Source organism: Aotus nancymaae, unplaced genomic scaffold (genome assembly GCF_030222135.1).
Source record: "Aotus nancymaae isolate 86718 unplaced genomic scaffold, 86718_ANA_hifiasm-v0.15.2.pri h1tg000032l_0, whole genome shotgun sequence".
Taxonomy (NCBI): Eukaryota; Metazoa; Chordata; class Mammalia; order Primates; family Aotidae; genus Aotus; species Aotus nancymaae.
This window is the reverse complement of record NW_026988445.1, coordinates 18,761,213-18,775,541: the sequence shown is the minus strand read 5'-3', so window position 1 is coordinate 18,775,541 and position 14,329 is coordinate 18,761,213. Positions and strand designations below refer to the sequence as shown.

General features: G+C 36.1%; 1 protein-coding gene across 4 annotated transcripts in view; it reads left to right on the top strand.

Moving 5' to 3' along the window:
- PCNX2 (pecanex 2) overlaps positions 1-14,329 on the top strand; it is a 308,138-nt gene that overhangs the window by 114,291 nt on the left and 179,518 nt on the right. For all 4 annotated transcript variants that reach the window (XM_064383610.1, XM_064383609.1, XM_064383611.1 and 1 more), the window contains exon 18: positions 14,040-14,132. In XM_064383610.1, coding sequence (XP_064239680.1) covers positions 14,040-14,132 — 93 coding nt within the window. The remainder of the gene's footprint in view (positions 1-14,039; positions 14,133-14,329) is intronic.

Below are 14,329 nucleotides of genomic sequence, written 5' to 3'. Positions count from 1 at the left end.
CAGGCTTTCAGTGGGGCTCTAGGCAGGTGGACATGAGAAGGACTTGGACAGAAAGAGACACCTCAGCTTGGTACCTGACACTGGGCCGTTGAGCTGCCTGCCAGGTGCAGCCCTTTAGAGCATCTTAATGGTGGCTGTTATGCACACATTCACGGGCGCTCAGATGGCCCTCAGGTGGCTGCAGTTTGCCAGGATAGTCGCATGAATCACATTCAGTCAGTTTTGCCTAATTACTGGCACCAAACAGCAGGTGGGCTCCACACAAATGAAAGCTTGTCAGATAAATAGTTAGCCAACCTGCCTTCCTGATGTGGTCCACACATAGCTCTCCTCCACATCTTCTCCTCTCAGCGCCATGCTTGGTTCAGAGCACTCTTTCAAAGTTGATGTCTGCACAGCCATTGCTTGGGGCCCTTGGGCTTTAGACTTATGGCTGGGTCACAGAGTAGGGAACAACCACACTGGGTGAAACATGGGAGAAGAAAAGGAAGGAGAGGAAGGAAGAAACAAGAGAATCCTACAGCTACAAAATAATGATATCATTTCCTTGTTCACCAGGAAAATGGCTCTGGACAGCTTCAAACATTCTTTTTGCAGATGTAGTTTCTTTGATATCAACTTACAAACATTCATACTTTGAAAAGCAATGCTCATTAATTGTGGAAGCTCCCATACATGTGAATATTGAGCTTGGAGCTGTCTGATGTCCTTGACTCACACTTTTCCTGGTTTTCTTAGGAATGACAGATAAAAGGAAAAGGGAATAGTCTGTTGATCCAGCCAGGACTGTGTCTCATTTGTCTTGATATCCACAGAGCCAATGCCTGGTGTTCTAGTGGGTGCTCAGTACAGTTCATGGAATTTAGACAAGTTGAATTGCAGTCTGCCATTTCGAGACAATGTACAGGACTCAACAGCCAAATGATAGCCTTTAAAAAAATTCATACTCAGCTTTTGTGCCTTTGAGTGTGGTCACAATTCAAGCTAATGTACTGAGGCTTTTTTTTTCCCACCACAAGGGAATTAAAGGACAAATCACTTAATATGAGTAAGGGCATAGTTCATGAATTTTAAGAGCAGAGATACATTTAAAAGCAGGTTAAAAGTCGAAGCAGCTGGGCCTGCTGAGATGGCAGCTAAAAAAAAAGAGAAATATTTGACATAAGCCTGGCATCCTCAAGCTGACCTCTAGTATTTATACCGGGAGACTTGCAGGGAGAAGGTCAAACTGACATTCCCACAACATTTTCTGTAAAAGCCATAGGGTGGCCCAGAGTGTGCCCAAAAGTCTGGTGGATATCTGAGAAAAACTATGCCCTTCAGTCTTCCTTGATTTCATGACTACTGAAGATGCATCTCTATTTTCTGATTTATTGCAGTTAAAAATAATGTAGGAATTACAAAGAAATTTGACAAGAAATGTGCCCAGCAGATGTTGATAGTATTTCATTGGTATAATTAGATGTGATGGGCTAGGTTTTGCCTCCCTTGGTTTTCATACGCTTTGAAATGCTTTGTACAGTTTGGAGCACATAGCTTGTTAGGTGATTTAATAAGATGTTTGTGTTCGTTTCTCTGAAAAGTCTCTGGCCTCATTATAATATTTTAATGGGAATATCACATTCAGCTTTTAGAGTTTGATATATAATACCTTCTGTGACACAGTGCAAGCATAAAACCCCCCTCTTCATTGTCTCTGATTTAGTTTCTCTGTATCTCTCTCCACCTCTTATTTTCTCTGTCAGTCTCTCTCTCTCTTTTCTTAAATTTTAGTTTGTATGAGAAGCCCTTAGGGGGCCTCTTTTGGTTTCAGTTTTCTAGCCCTCCCTCCCGCATTCTGATTCATTTGGCCTGTGAGGGGGTCTGAGGATCTTCATTTTAACAAGAATGTTCACCCAGGTGATTCTGTTTAGGTGATCCACAGATTGTACTTCAAGAAACATTGATGGAGAATCAGAGATATACCAATGGGCCTATACATTTGCATATGAGCAAGATAAGTTATGCACACAAAGTTTATCACCCAAATCCATTACTTAGTAAAGATATAAACTTTCAATTAGTGGTTTGCCTGGTTAGTCTTTTTCTGTAGGTCTTATTAGCATAGACTGTAAGTTTTTAACTTTCATATCTTCATCATTTTCAATATCCTTTATTATGTTTAGATTTGTTAGTTTCACTGTATCAATTTTCTTCTGTTCCTAAAAACAAACAAACAAACAAAAACACCTATTTAATTTTTAGGTATAAAATTCAAACAGTTTTTTCCTAAATCATTGGTTATAATATCTAGATTTTTTTTTTTGTCCCATGCTAGTAGATGTGGAATGTTGGACCAGGGCTTTTTTTTTTTTTTTTTTTTTTGAGACAAAGTTTCGTCCTTGTTGCCCACACTGGAATGCAATGGCACAATCTCAGCTCAGCTCACTACAACTTCCACCTCCCAGGTTCAAGTGATTCTCCTGCCTCAGCCTCCTAAGTAGCTGGGATTACAGGTGTGCACCACCATGCCCGGGTAATTTTGTATTCTTAGTAGAGACAGGGTTTCTCCACCTTGGTCAGGCTGGTCTCGATCTCCTGACCTCAGGTGATCCGCCTGCCTCGGCCTCCCAAAGTGCTGGGATTTCAGGCATGAGCCACCATGAAGGGCTTCTTAAACTTCCTTTGGGAGTTGGAGTGTGAAGTACTATATAAAATGCCACAGTGAATTCAAAATGTTCAGTATATGAAGAGCTAAGATATTTCTTAGTTAAACGTATGGATTTACCATAAATTTATTCCATAAATCCAAAAATTTGTATATAAATTTTTCATTGTTTTCTCTTTGCAGCCTTATACTGGCCAGAACTTCTAGAACAACATTCAATAATATTAATACTTTGCTCTCTATATATACATATTAATATATTTTTAATCTATGTATTTCGTATATATAAAATAGAGAGCAAACTAGTAAAGAGAAAAGAGTAAAAGAGAAAAAATGGTGATTTTATTTATATGTATATACAACTTTACTGTGCATACGATGTAATCATAATAACTATGATTAATAAGAGGATTCATAAATATGACCAGAGAAAAGAAAATTTAGAAAAGGAAGAACTATCTAACATACCAGAAATAAGCTGTGAAAATGTGATCCAGCTCACAGTACCAACAAAATATCTGACTTGATAATGGAAATGATTTTAACTAGTGTTACAAATAAAGTAAACTAACTACAGCAGTAAACTATAGCAGTAAACTCACTACTAGCTACAGCGTTATATTCCCCATATTGAGAAATGGTTCTAAGTTTCCTTTGGGAGAATAGCAGTTAATAGTTTTTAAAAACTTGAGAAAGAAGCATAAGAAAAAGGAATTTAGCACTTTTAGATTTAAGAGTGAAGCAATCGCTGGGTGCAGTGGCTCACACCTGTAATCTCAGCACTTAGGAAGGCCGAGGCGGGTGGATCACCTGAGGTCAGGAGTTCCAAACCAGCCTGGAAAACATGGTGAAACCCCATCTCTACTAAAATTAGCCAGATATGGTGGCACATGCCTGTAATCCCAGCTACTTAGGAGGCTGAGGCAGGAGAATCACTTGAACCGGGGAGGCGGAGGTTGCAATGAGCCAAGATCGCTCCATTGCACTCCAGCCTGGGCAACAAGAGTGAAACTCTGTCTTAAAAAAAGAAAACAACAACAACAAAAGAGTTAAGACTGAATAATCAGAAAAAAATATGAGATATGAGACTATCCAAGATCAGAGAATGGGATTAGTGGATGAGAAAGACACGGAAAGGAGACAGACTCTTTTATGAACATGTTATGTGAAAATTAAATGTCACAATCAAAAATTGATTTTCAGAGTCTAGTGTTGAGATAATTGTTTAGCAGTGGGAATGAAAAAAGAATCTCATGTTCTAGTCCCTCACCAGACGCTCATGTAAATGAGAGAGGGATTTCAGAGTTTCAAAAAGTGAGAGGCAGAGGAAGAGGGAAAAGGAAAGGAGGAGAGTCACATGGGACTTTTTCATTTCTGATATTATAGCAGGCCACTACTGATTAAAAATAAAAATTATGAATAAAATACAAAAAAAAAACTTCTTAAATGTACCAAAAAAACTGACAAAATAATAAGGAATTATCAGCTAAAAATCTGAGTGAACAGGAGTACCTGGAGGAAGCAGGGCAGGAAGCTGCTTTTGCCCCAAGAGCATCTGTCCAACCTGGAGACCTAAGCCTTGTTTTTTGGACCTTGAATATGGAGAACAGAAACTGGAGCCCAGGTGGGAATCCAATGCCAGACCATGGATCATCAGCCTGGGACACCAAAGTGTTACATTCTGAGAGTGAGGATGATTCTCAGGAAGTCAGCTCTACTACCCTTCATGCCAGGAAGTACAAACAGATTCACCTCATGATTGAGTAAAACGAGAATCCTTGAGAAGTTGTAAGTTTGCATGGATTTGCAGCACAAGTTCAAACAACTAGTTGGCACCAAAGCCCTCAATTTATGAAGATAGTTTAATGTGATCCCCAACTGCAAACACCTCATGGCAGAAACAAACATGAATCCTCTCTAAAAGATTCCCTTTTTCAAGTGTTTCCCAAACCAATTTTTTGAGGTAAAATGCACAGCTTACTATAAGAAATTTTTAACTTACATACAGAAATAAGGAACCAACAAAAACAGGTCTGCAAATACTTGATACTAATAGTATCACACATTTAAAACGACTATACTTATTATGCTTAACGAAGTGAAAGGCAAGCTTTAAAGTTTACAGACCATAGAAAAGATTTAAAACAATTCAGCATGTTTGAAAGAGAGCCAAATAGAATTTTCTAAACAAGCAAACAAGTGAATCAATTGGAATATACACCACCACACCACCCAACACATGGGAGATTAGATACCTTCGAAGAGAGAATTAGTGAACTGAAAGATAAAGACAGAAGAAAGTACTCAGAACATAACACTAATTGACAAAAAAAATCAAGAAATATGAAAGAGAAATGACTTGAAGGATAGAGTGAAACATTTAAAATATATCTAATCAGAATTCCTAGAAAGAGAGAGACTGAAACATAATCAATATTTGATGAGATAATATCTGAGAGTTTACCAGAATTGATGAAAGACATTTATCTTAAGATTCAGGAATTTCAGTGAATCACAAGTAGGGTAAATTAAAGAAGAAAGAATCTATACCAGACAAGCCATAGTGAAACTGCAGCATGCCACGCACACCAACCAACTTAAAGCAAGTAAACAGAATGAACAGATTACATTCAAATGAATGACAGACTGCAAGCTCCCTTATTAAGAGCCATCACGGAAGCCAGAAGACAGTTGTTCTTCCAAGCTAGAACTTTACTCCTAGTGAAAGTGTCTTTTAAGGATAAAGGCAAAATAAATTTTAGAAAAATAAAAGTGCATAGATCCTCATTATATGTAATTCTGAAGGTATTTTTCAGTAGAAAGTGATCTTGTGGTAAAAGTAATTTGAGGAGAAAAGAAAAAAAGGTAAAAACAAAGTGATCTTGGATGGAAGGTCTGATTTGCAAGTGAACAAAAAGAAAAGAAAGTGGCAGGTACATTGGCAAATCTGAATAAATATTAGCTGCATAAAACCATGATAAGGCTATATAGTTTTAAAAAATGTAAAGTAGAATTAAAATACATGACTATAATAACATACAAGTTTGGACGAGAGGAGAAATGAACTTCAAGTGGTCAGAGGTCTTAGTAATGTCCAAGAGAAGAATAAAGATACAGATTGAATGTCCCTAATCCAAAAATCCAAAACCTGAAATGCTTAAATATCCAAAACATTTTGAGCACCAACATGACACTCAAAGGAAGGAAGTGTTCTGGATTTTTGATTTTCAGATGAGGACTGCTTAGCCTGTGCCATTAACTTCAGTCTTTGATAAATTAGGTATGCATGTTGGAATATTTTGTGCAACTACTAAAGGAATAGGAACAAAGCATGTAGCTTCCAATTCTACACAGAGGGAAAAATAGAAACTAAAATTAAAATGAGATGGCATTTTTTTGTACACACCATTAGCACTGGAAAAATTAGCGATGGTGCCAATTGTGTCAAGATGGAATCTCTTAGACATCATTTATGTTTATGTAAATTATTACAATCTGGAAAAGCATCATTTATCAAGGATTGTGAAATGCTTATAACCTATGATAGAGTAAATCTATTTGTTAAGAGTTTTTCTAGGAAATTAATTCAAAATATGAAAAAAGTTTTAGGTACATAAAGATAATGATTTCAGCATAATTTATCATGGTAAACAATGGAAGGCAACCTAATAGTAGCAGTCAAGGGATATTTGCATTAACTATGAGTCATTAAATTTCATTCACTAAATTAATGTTTTGAGTGATCATTATGGCATTGTATGTGTTTGTATGTGTATATGTGTATGACATCACAAGATGGAAAATTATTTAGCCACTAAATGATATTAGTGAGCCTATACAACTATATATATATATGTGTGTATATATATATACACACACACACACACACACATATAGCTTACAAAAGAAAGTACTGTAGAAAAGGTTGAAAATTATTTGCACACTAAGATTAGACCCTTATAAAATATGCATAGAAATATTTATATACATAATGATTATAGCTAGAGCCATGGTTTAACATCCACAGGAAAAATAATGGCTCAGAAAATACAAAAATGCTAATACTATTAATATCAGGCTATAATGATTGTGAATGATTTCCCCCTCTCCTCTATGTTCTAGGGTGCTGCAGTGTTATTATGTTATTCTATAATGGGAAAATTAATTAATAATAAAAATTACAAAGACCGAAATTTGCATTTTTGCAGAACATTCCCTTTCACACTCATTTTTATAAGATCTAACACAGTACAATTCACTGTTAAGACACAGGACATTTATTAAAAGGAAACAGATTTTTTTAACCTTCAAGCATGTGAAGAAAGGGGGTAGTACCAGTAATTCCCTTTTTATATTACAAAACTAAGATTAAAATAAAATATACCTACCTGAAAAAAACTCACACATATTTATGTCTTATAGAAGGTGGAGAGGTATAATAATATACATTTAAATGAACAAAAAGTTATTTAACAAGAAAACCAACCAAAATTACAAACTTTTTAGAGTGTGAAAAGCTGCTTTCACAGGACAGAGTAGCAAGTTCTGAAGTTCAGGTGTCTTACAAGATTCCTTTTAAAAATAGTATTTTTATTTTAAAGAAAATAGATTTTATTGTGTATATTTAAGGTGTATAACACAATGTCATGAGATACACAGACAGTAAAATGGTTACTATAGTGAAGTAAGTTAACGTATCTATCATCTCACATAGTTACCCATTTTTACTTGTTTTTGTGGCAAGGGCAGCTAAAATCTACTTATTTCACAGGAATCCCAAATATAGTACAGTTTTATTAACTATAGTTCTCATGTACATTAGGTCTCTGGGGTTGTTTATCCTGTATATCTGCTACTGCATAACTTCTAACATGCATGTCCCCATCTCCACCTCCTCCATCCCATGTTAACTACTGTTTTATTCTCTGTCTCTGTGTATTTGACTCTCTCTCTCCTCTCTCTCTTTAGATTCTACATACAAGTGAAATAGTGCAGTATTCGTCTTTCTGTGTCTGGGTTATTTCACTTAGCAAAATGTGCTCCAGATTCATCCATGTTGTGGCAAATGGGAGGATGTCTCCTTTTATAAAGGCTGAATAATATTCCATTTACATATATATTGTAATTTCTTTATTATTTATCTGTTGACAGACACTTAGGTTGTTTTCATATCTTGGCTATTGTGAATAGTGCTGCAATACACATGGTAGCATAGTCCTACATTTATGGCATGGTGATTTCATTTCCTTTGGGTATATGCCTAGAAGAAGGATTACTGGGGCACATGATAGTTCTGCTTTTAATATCTTTTTTTAAAATATAGAGATGGGTCCCATTACGTTGCCCAGGCTGGTCATGAAATCCAGGCCTCAAGCAGAATTCCCATCTTGGCTTCCCAAAGTGCTGGAATTACAGGCTCGAAACAACACACCTGGCCTATTTTTGAATTTCTTTAGAACCTCCATATTATTTTCGTAATGGCTGCACGAATCTACACTCCCATATAATATCTGCTTTTTGGTAGCTTTCAGGAAAAACAACCATTTCCTTTTTATTTTGCTGATGTTATTTTCAGCAATATTAGGAGAGCAGTCTAGTTTCATTAACTAGCATCAAGAGTAAAAATCTCAGTAATTACCATTTGCCATCTGTATATCTCCTTCAGTGAAGCATCTGTTCAGAACTTTTTCCCATGTGCAGCTGGGGATGCAGGAGAGTGTTGTTTGTTTATAGGTAAATGTCCTTTGTTGAATGTGGGTTTTATGAGTAGTATGTTTTTTTCCCTAGTCTTTGCCTTTTGGTAAGTGTCTTTTGAAGAGCAAAAGTTTTACATTTTTGTGATGTCCAATTTATTTTTTTTCTTTCACAGTTCAAACTTTTAGTTCCACATTTAAGAAATCTTTGCCAAATCCAGGATCATTAAGATTTCCTCTTACTGTTGCTTTGAGCAGTTGGATGGTTTGTTAGGTTCATGATGTTGTGTTAATTTCCGTATGTGCAGCAAAGTAAGTGTTTTTGTTATTATTTTATTTTTTTGTAGATGGCTATTCCATTGTTCCAGCACCTTTCATAGAAAAGATTATCCTTTTCCTCATTTAGGGGATTTGTCATTTCACCATTGCACTTTTGTTGAAAATCTATGGATCATATATCTGTTGTGGCCTCTTTCTGGACACTTTATTCTTTTCCATTGATCTAGATGTGTATTTGTACCGATACCCCCAATACCATAGTTACTGTAGCTTTGTAATAAACCTTGAAACCCAGGTATTGTATGTCCTCCAACCTTTTTTTATCAAAGTCAGTTTAGCTATTCTAGGTCTATTGTACTTCCATATACATTTTTAAATTAGTGTGTCCCTTTCTAAAAAAAAAAATTCTGCTAGAATTTTCATTATAATTGTATTGAATTTATCAATCAGTTTTGTGAGAATTGACTTACTAACAATACTGAATCTTCAAATCCAGGAATGCAGTATATCTCCCCATTTATTTCTTTAGTTTCTCTCTTTAGTTTCTCTCATTTCTTTACTGATGTTTGGTGGTTTTTGACTTGTACGTATTTTTTTCTCAAATTTATACCTAGTATATTTTTCGTTGCTATTATAAATAGTATTTTAAGTTGAGTACATGAAAAAATGTTCATCATTAGCCATTGGAAAAAGCAAATTAAAACCACAATTAGATATCATTCCATTAAGGTTTCTCAACCTCAGCACTGCTGACATTTTGAGCCTCACAATATTTCCTTGGCTGTGGGGAGGTGGGGCTGTATTGTGCATTGTGGGATGTTTACCTGCATCCCTGGTCTATGCCCATTAAATGACAGTATTATTTCTCCCCTTCCTCAAATTGTAAAAACAAAAATGTCTCCAGATATTGCAAAATGTGCCCTAGGAGACATACATTTACTAGTATGGTTAAAATTTTAAAAACTATTGACAAGACTAGGGAACAACTAGAACTCACACACGCTGCTGTTGAGAATGTAACGTAGTTACAACTACTTTGAAAACAGCTTGGCAGTTTCTTTTTTTAATTTTGCTTTCAATTGATACTTGTACACATTTATGGGGGTACGCTTTGATGTTTTCATACATATATGCATTATGCAATGATGAAATAATGGTATTTAAAATGTCACCTCAGTTATTTATCATTTCTTTGTAGTAAAAATATTCAGAATCCTCTCTTCTAGTTATTTTGAAATATACATTATGATATTGTTACTGTTGTCTTCCAACTATCCAATAGAACACCAGAATTTATTCTAACTATAATTTTGTACTCATTGAACAATCTCTCCTCTTTCTTCCTTCTCCCTTCCCCAGACTCTACAAACCACTATTCCACTCTGTACGTCTATGAGGTTGGCTTTTTTAGATTCTACAAATAAGTGAACTCATGTGGTATTTGTCTTTCTGTGTTTGTCTGATTTCACTTAATATAATGTCCTCCAGGTTCATCCATGTCACTGCTGCAAAATGACAGGATTACATTCTTTTTTACGGATAATCATATTTCATGGTGGTGTGTGTGTGTGTGTGTGTGTGTGTGTGTGTGTGTGTATCACATTTTCTATATATTTTCTATACGTGATATGTATTTCATATATATTGTAAGGTTGACCGAAAGGATGGAGAGACAGACCTAGGATCATGTTTAGCAAGTTTATTTCAACCTGCCAGGCTGGCTGCCTCACCACAGGCAGTGAAGGCAGCAGTCTGGCTTACAGACTATGGGTGTTATATAGGGGGTTTGCAGGTAGCCAGGTGCTATTCTAAGAAAAACTGCATTTGGTTCTTAGGTGCTAACATTCATCTTAATTGAGTAACCATCCTGGGTTCGAGAGCCAAGTGCAACCACATCCTGGAACCCAGGTGCCCTGTTTGCAAGGCTTGAGGCTGTTTTTGTTGTGAGCTCAGCTTAGCAGGGGAGAATGGAGAGGGGGTCCATGGGCTTGCCTTGCTGTGACCCTAACATATATCATATATACAAAATGTGATATCGTATATGAAATGTGATGATATATATATTATATATTTATTGGTTTATAACCACTTAGGTTAATTTTATATCTTGGCTGTTGTGAATAATGCTGCATTAAGACTGGGAGTGCAGATATCTCTTCAACAAACTGATTTTATTTACTTTGAATAATACACAGTTGTGGAATTGCTGGATTATATGGTAGTTCTATTTTCAATTTTTGAGGAAACTTGCAATACTGCTTTCTATAATGGCTGTACCAATATACATTGCTACCAACACTGTGTAAGTGTCCCTTTCTTTCACATCCATATCAGCATTTGTTGATAATAACCATTCTAATTGGGATGAGATGGTATATCATTATAGTTTTGATTTGCATTTTCCTAATGATTAGTGATGTTGAACATTTTAAAATATTTTTTGGCCATTTGTATGTCTCATTTTAAAAGAAATGTCTATTCAAGGTCTTTGCCTAATTTTTAATTGGATTATGGCAGTTTCTTAAAAAGTTAAAACTAAACCTACCACATAACCCAGCCATTCTTCTAGGTATTTACACAAGAGAAAAGAAATAACATGTCCAGAGAAATGGTCATGAATATTTGTTGCAGCTGTATTTGTAATAGCTAAAAACTGGGAACAATTTCAAATGTCCACCCACAAGTAATAGATAAATACATTGTGGTATATCCAAACAGAGGAATACTACTCAGCAATAAATGAATGAACTATTGACACAGACAACACCATAGATGAATCTCAGAATAATTACATTGAGTGAAAGAAGCCAGACCATACATATTTTATGAATCTATTTATATAACATTCTAGGAAATGAAAACAAGAAGCTGGGGCAGGAGGATCACTTGAGACAGAAAGTCAAAGCTATAGTGAGGAAAGGGATAGATTAGGAAGAGGCAAAAGAGAAAACATTGGGGTGTAATTGATATGCTGATTATCTTAATTCTGGTTATGGTTTTATGGGGATATATATGTAAAAACATATATATAAACTTGTTACTTTGTATACTTTTTTTTTTTGAAACAGAGTCTCGCTCTGTCACCCAGGCTGGAGTGCAGTGGTGTGATCTCGGCTCGCTGCAACCTCAGCCTCGTTTAAGCGATCCTCCTGCCTCAGCCTCCCAATAGCTTGGACCACAGGTGTGAGCCACCACAACCAGCTAATTTTTGTATTTTAGTAGAGACAGGTTTCATCATGTTGGCCAGGCTGGTCTTGAACTCCTGACTGAAAGTGATCCACCCATCTTGGCCTCCCGAAGTGCTTGGATTGCAGGCGTGAGCCACAGCACTCGGCCTAAGTTGTGCACTTTAAATAAATGTGGCTTTTTAGTATGTCAATTTTATCTCAATAAAGCTATTTAGAAATTATAATAGAGAAAAGAAATGGGTGGAGAGCACATTTTAATAAATAGAGAAAGACTGTGTGATGGTCTGTATTTACATGGGATACTCATGACACTGATGAAAATCACAATGCAATTCCTATATATCATCCAACAATGAAAAAAGATTAACCATAATTCAAGCTCATTCCTGCTCCTGCTTTAAGAAACTTAGAAATACAGCCTTCTCTCCTCCGCACTCCAGCTGCACTAAGCCTAGGAGTGCAGATATCTCTTCAACATACTGATTTTATTTACTTTGAATAATATATAGTAGTGGAATTACTGAATCATATGGTAGTTCTATTTTCAATTTTTTGAGGAAACTCCCCATACTGCTTTCTATGATGGCTGTACCAATAATATACATTTCTACCAACAGTGTGTAAGGTTCCCTTTCTTTCACATCCATACCAGTCGTATTCATGGCCGACTATTTTGACTTTAGACAAAGATGAGTAGTCAATTAAACTTGACAAATGATTTTAAATTAGACTATTCTGGAAAATGTTTATCTTCTTTCAGATAAACATTCATTAATTTTTAAATGGCATAAAACCATGTCAATGAAAAATAGGAGAGAAAAATTAACATCTCCTCACAAGATGCAGTGAACTACAGAATGTTCCTCTAGAAAGGTCTGACCTTTTTTAAGCATTGGAATGACAGGAAGCAATATATGGCCTGTTACTAAAGTAAATTTTTGATGAATTTCTCTGATCACAAACATTTTATAGATTCAGAATTAAATTTCTGTGGTTATCCTTGGTCAATAATAGGATTACTATTAATACTATGAATAAATCTAGGAGCCTGACTTTTTTACTGTTTCTTTTTGTCACTTTAGATGATAATACAGTCAGCAGGCCAGGAAGGAGCATGACTTGCAAGAAACCCCACATTTTAATTTAAAAAACAAGAAAAGCAAAAAATGGTCAAGGGGTGGGTACAGGGAAATGGAGGTATATATTCTGTATAAATTTCTGGTAAATGACAGAATTAAGAGGCATAATTCCCTTCAATATGAGAAAGGGAGGTATAAATGTATTGATGGTTTCAGAATTTTCAGGTAACAATGTGATACCTTCAAATGACCAATAATTGTGTACTATAACTAATCTGCCTCTACAGAGAGAAAAAAAGTGATGGTTCCTCATGTCTGTTTTAGATTGTTCAGCTAGCAATATTATGCCTGGTTGGAGCTAACAGGCCATTCTCTGTCTATCTGCATTCACAGCATTCTTGGGTTTAACTTTGCTTTATTTTCCCTAGCCTCTGCTTACACTTCAATTTTGTATGGAAAATTATTAGTTGCTGAACATTTCATTATCTGCATGTAATGTGTGTACCTATTGCATATACATATATATATATATATATAATGTTTATTTATTTATTTAATAATTTTGAAGTGGTTTATTTAATTCACCAGTGATCTGACTGGTAAATTAAAATGCAAAATCTGGTCTAGTCTAAAGCAATAAGAAATGTCTAAGAGGCTTCTGTTTGCTTTAGCCAGGTTGTTGGAATGCTAAAATCCAAGACACCCTAACGCCAAGTAGAGATGATTAGCATTTTGAGCTTCTTTATCAGATCTTAATAATTAAGGTCCCTTTGGGGAGCTCTCTGGGAATCTTATATCTGGTATCTGTTTGTGGAAACACAGATCAGATACAAGAACCTAATAAGAACCTCGTGCCTCTTACTCGCGTAGAAAGCCTTTCGTCTTTCTATGGTTAGCACACATAGACTAACCTAGCAGTGTGTGATTCCTCTCCTCCACCACTCTCCTCCAGCCCACCTTAGCCTTCCTGAAATTCCCTAAGCAGGAGCTAGTGAACAGCCCATCCAGTGTGTGCCACTGAGTGTGTCAGGTAAGTGATGAGCTGGAAGAACAGTTTATCCTGGGTCAGTGTCCTGTTGCTTGATTTACTGGGTCACACAGAGTTGCTGAGAGAAATGAAGAGCAGCCTTCACCACTGGTTTTCTCTTTCCAGACAGATGTCTTAAAATGGGATCTCATCGTCTGCGCAGTGGTTGCTGTCCTCTCATTTGCAGTCAGCGCCAGCACTGTATTCCTGTCATTGCGAGTATGTATCCACCAACTTTGTACTCTTCCTGCCCCTTTATTCTCCTTAATAACAAAGCTGTCGTGGAGCTACAGGGTATTGACAAGACACGTGAGCCAGAGGAAGAAAACAAAATGCCCATCGAGAGGCTTAGGGAATGTATCCATGTGCTGTGAACAGTTATGTCCAAGATGTGATTTGGTTCACATCACAGATTG